The 2,897-nt window shown below is 36.9% G+C and overlaps 1 protein-coding gene across 1 annotated transcript; it reads right to left on the minus strand.

The window, feature by feature from the left end:
- Positions 1-237: 237 nt before the first annotated feature.
- LOC101534196 (MOB kinase activator 1A-like) lies at positions 238-2,003 on the minus strand. Its single transcript, XM_036496908.2, has one exon. The coding sequence runs from the start codon at positions 1,949-1,951 to the stop codon at positions 1,301-1,303; it is 651 nt and encodes a 216-aa protein (XP_036352801.2). The 5' UTR covers positions 1,952-2,003; the 3' UTR covers positions 238-1,300.
- Between the last annotated feature and the right edge of the window lie 894 nt (positions 2,004-2,897).

Genomic DNA, 2,897 nt, shown 5'->3' on the forward strand with positions numbered 1-2,897 from the left:
GCTACAGGTGACTAAATCCTGGGGACCAATGGGAAAGAAAGGTTTTCTTCACTAAAGGGGAAGATTCTTTTATCCAATAGAAAGTAAGAATTTTGAGTTCAAAAGCCATTGAACCTAAATAAACCCCCCTATGGAGGCTCAATCCACCTATGAATACTAACAAGACTCAATGTGATTCTTCTTTTAGCTATTCCTCCCATCTTGTTTCCTTTAGATCTCTCTCTTACACACACACACACACACACACACACACACACAAAGTTGCACACTAGCTCTTACAAAATGTGCACATTTTCAAAGTTTTTCATTGTGGCTTTCCTTAAATCTTATTGGGATAAAGTTTGTGCATTTCTACATTATTCTTAACAGTCACAATAAAAACAAAGAATGAAGAAAAAAAATGGAAATGAGGCCATCAAGCACTGAGTATGTCTATTCTCTTACCTAGAATGACAAGGTTTCTAAAAAATGTGAATGAAAATAATAGCTTTGAGACATCTAAGCTTGCCATAATTTTCTAGTTCTTTTTCTCAAACAAAAGCTACACATTTGTCTGAGTGAAGCATTTCAAAATAAAACCTCCAGGGCTACCATTAGAAGCAGTAAAAAATTGAAACACACTACTAATAATTTAAAGAGATATGAATAAATTCCCAAATAAAAAATTAAAAATAAAATCACTTTAAAATAATTCTGATTACTTTCATTTTATATTTGCCATATGATGATTTAAACCACAATCATGGATTTTGAAATATACATATATAGCCTTATCTGCAAAAATACTAGTACAGACTTGAAACTGAAGGATTATTGAAAGTGATGCAAATGTTCTAGATCTTAAAAAAAAACTTAAAAATATCTATTAAAAAAACTAAAAGCATGTTAAAATCAATCTGATTGTGCTATTAGAAAATTTGTTTTTGGAAACTTACTAATACATTACTGGTATCTATTATGCTATCACCTGAAATAAGACTCAATCATTTTCCTGAATGAAGTAGTAAGTAAACCAATAAACTACAGATCAGTCACCACAAATTACAACCAAATATGATTCTGTGACAGGAACATAAAGGTCATCAGATGGTACCTCAAATTTTGCTGTGTCCTTAGGGTAGCACTCTGAAGCTATAAGGCAAACCTGCCTTTGGGACAATTTTATCTGTAGACATACAGATAACAAGAAACTTTTTATCCTGTTCTCTCAAAGTTTGTATCACTAGTCTATAACAGATAGCATGGAGACAGCTCTAGCAGTAGATGAAGCAAGAAGGTAGTTGCGGTTTGTAAGAAGCATTTATCTGTCTTTTGATCCAAGCTTTTCAATTAATTCCTGAAGAGGTGCCAACTCACGCCTATCAATCAGGTTAAACTCCTGAACAAAGAAAATAAAGTGCTTAAAGGAGGTGTTGAGATGGACCTCCTCTTGGAGCTGCATCATGGAATCAAAGAGCTGGTGATACATATGGGCATAAACCCTGAACAGGCACTTCAGGATGGTCTTTGCCACAGACATAAAATTTTTGGGAAATGGGACACCAATCTTAGAAGGAAAAAGAGTTTCATCATCAAACTGATCCTGAACCCAAGTCATCAGATAGTCAATGTACTTTGGTGCAGAACATTTGATTGGCTTTTTAATATTAGTATCATCTGCCCAGCGATATTCATATCTTGGCCCAGCAGACATGACTAGACAGCTTGCTTCAGTGCAGAATTCTGTAATAGTTCCATATAACATGTTGATCTGGTTGAAGAAGTCCACAGTGTTAACAGCAATCCACTCATTGAGGTCCTCTCCCTCTGGCGACGTAACGGCTTGTCTCAGATTCCCCCTTTCTAGAGTCGCTTCCGCATGCTTCAGGAGCTCATACTGATGGGACCCTTCTGGGATATTCTTCTTTGGTTTGAATGTTTTAGAAGAATGGCTGCTGAAGAGGAAGCTCATCTTGGCGGAAGAGACGGAGGGCCGCCAGCCCCTGCCCTGCTCAGGACTCGGCGCCGGCCTCCCTGCCTCCCAGGCCTCGCTGCCCCGAAATCGGTTTTTATTTCTTTAATTAGGAGTTCCAAGCAGGCTCTCTTGCTTGAACCCTTAACATTTTCAAACACCCCTCTCTCCCTTTTCCAGCTGACTCTAAATTTTGCTGCATACAATCTTGATTTGCAAAATGGTACTTTCAGGCCCTTTCATATTCTACTATTATATCTTGGTCATTAAAAAGTCTCTCTTTACAACAAAAGGCAAATCCAGGAGGAATTGGGTGATTCTTGTAAAATTGTGCACAGACATCTCAGGTCAATTTGCTCAGGAGGACGTGGAGAAGGAGGGCAGTCAGGAGAGGACTGGGAGCAACTTGAAAAATGCTTCTGTTAGACATACCAAAATAGAAACTCTTGCACTTAGTTGACAATAACTTTGTGGCACTGCAGAATGGTGGTTAAACAACGCAGAATCAACCACTTTTAGGAGTGAATAAATTCAAACTACTAATATTAGGATAGATTCCACACTACTTACTCTCCACAAGTAACTGTTCCTCACTCTAACATGCTTAAGTAATTGGGATTTTGCTTTCTCTTCCTTCCCCTTGGTTCTGAGTAATTATTTACATAGTTTTCTTTTTCTTTTGGTCACTGACATTAAAACTATATTAGAAAGTGCCACAAATTCGAGTTTATTGAAACAACGTTTGTCTAAATGCACTGTGTTTGCCTCTTAGCAATTAATCTTGCTACCTTGCATCAACAAGTAGTAACAATTATTAATTTTGGTTGATGTTTTATTCCAAATGTTCCACATACTTTTTAAATTTTTCTTTTTTCCCATAAATCACAGTGGAACATACAGTTCCCAGCACTTTATGACTTTGATATTTTGGAAAATTTTTAAGTCC

This window comes from Ochotona princeps, chromosome 11 (genome assembly GCF_030435755.1).
Source record: "Ochotona princeps isolate mOchPri1 chromosome 11, mOchPri1.hap1, whole genome shotgun sequence".
NCBI classification, from domain to species: domain Eukaryota; kingdom Metazoa; phylum Chordata; class Mammalia; order Lagomorpha; family Ochotonidae; genus Ochotona; species Ochotona princeps.

Bases quoted from the DNA above. Each gene is read 5' to 3' on its own strand.
- LOC101534196 (XM_036496908.2), bottom strand. From the start codon at position 1,951: ATGAGCTTCCTCTTCAGCAGCCATTCTTCTAAAACATTCAAACCAAAG.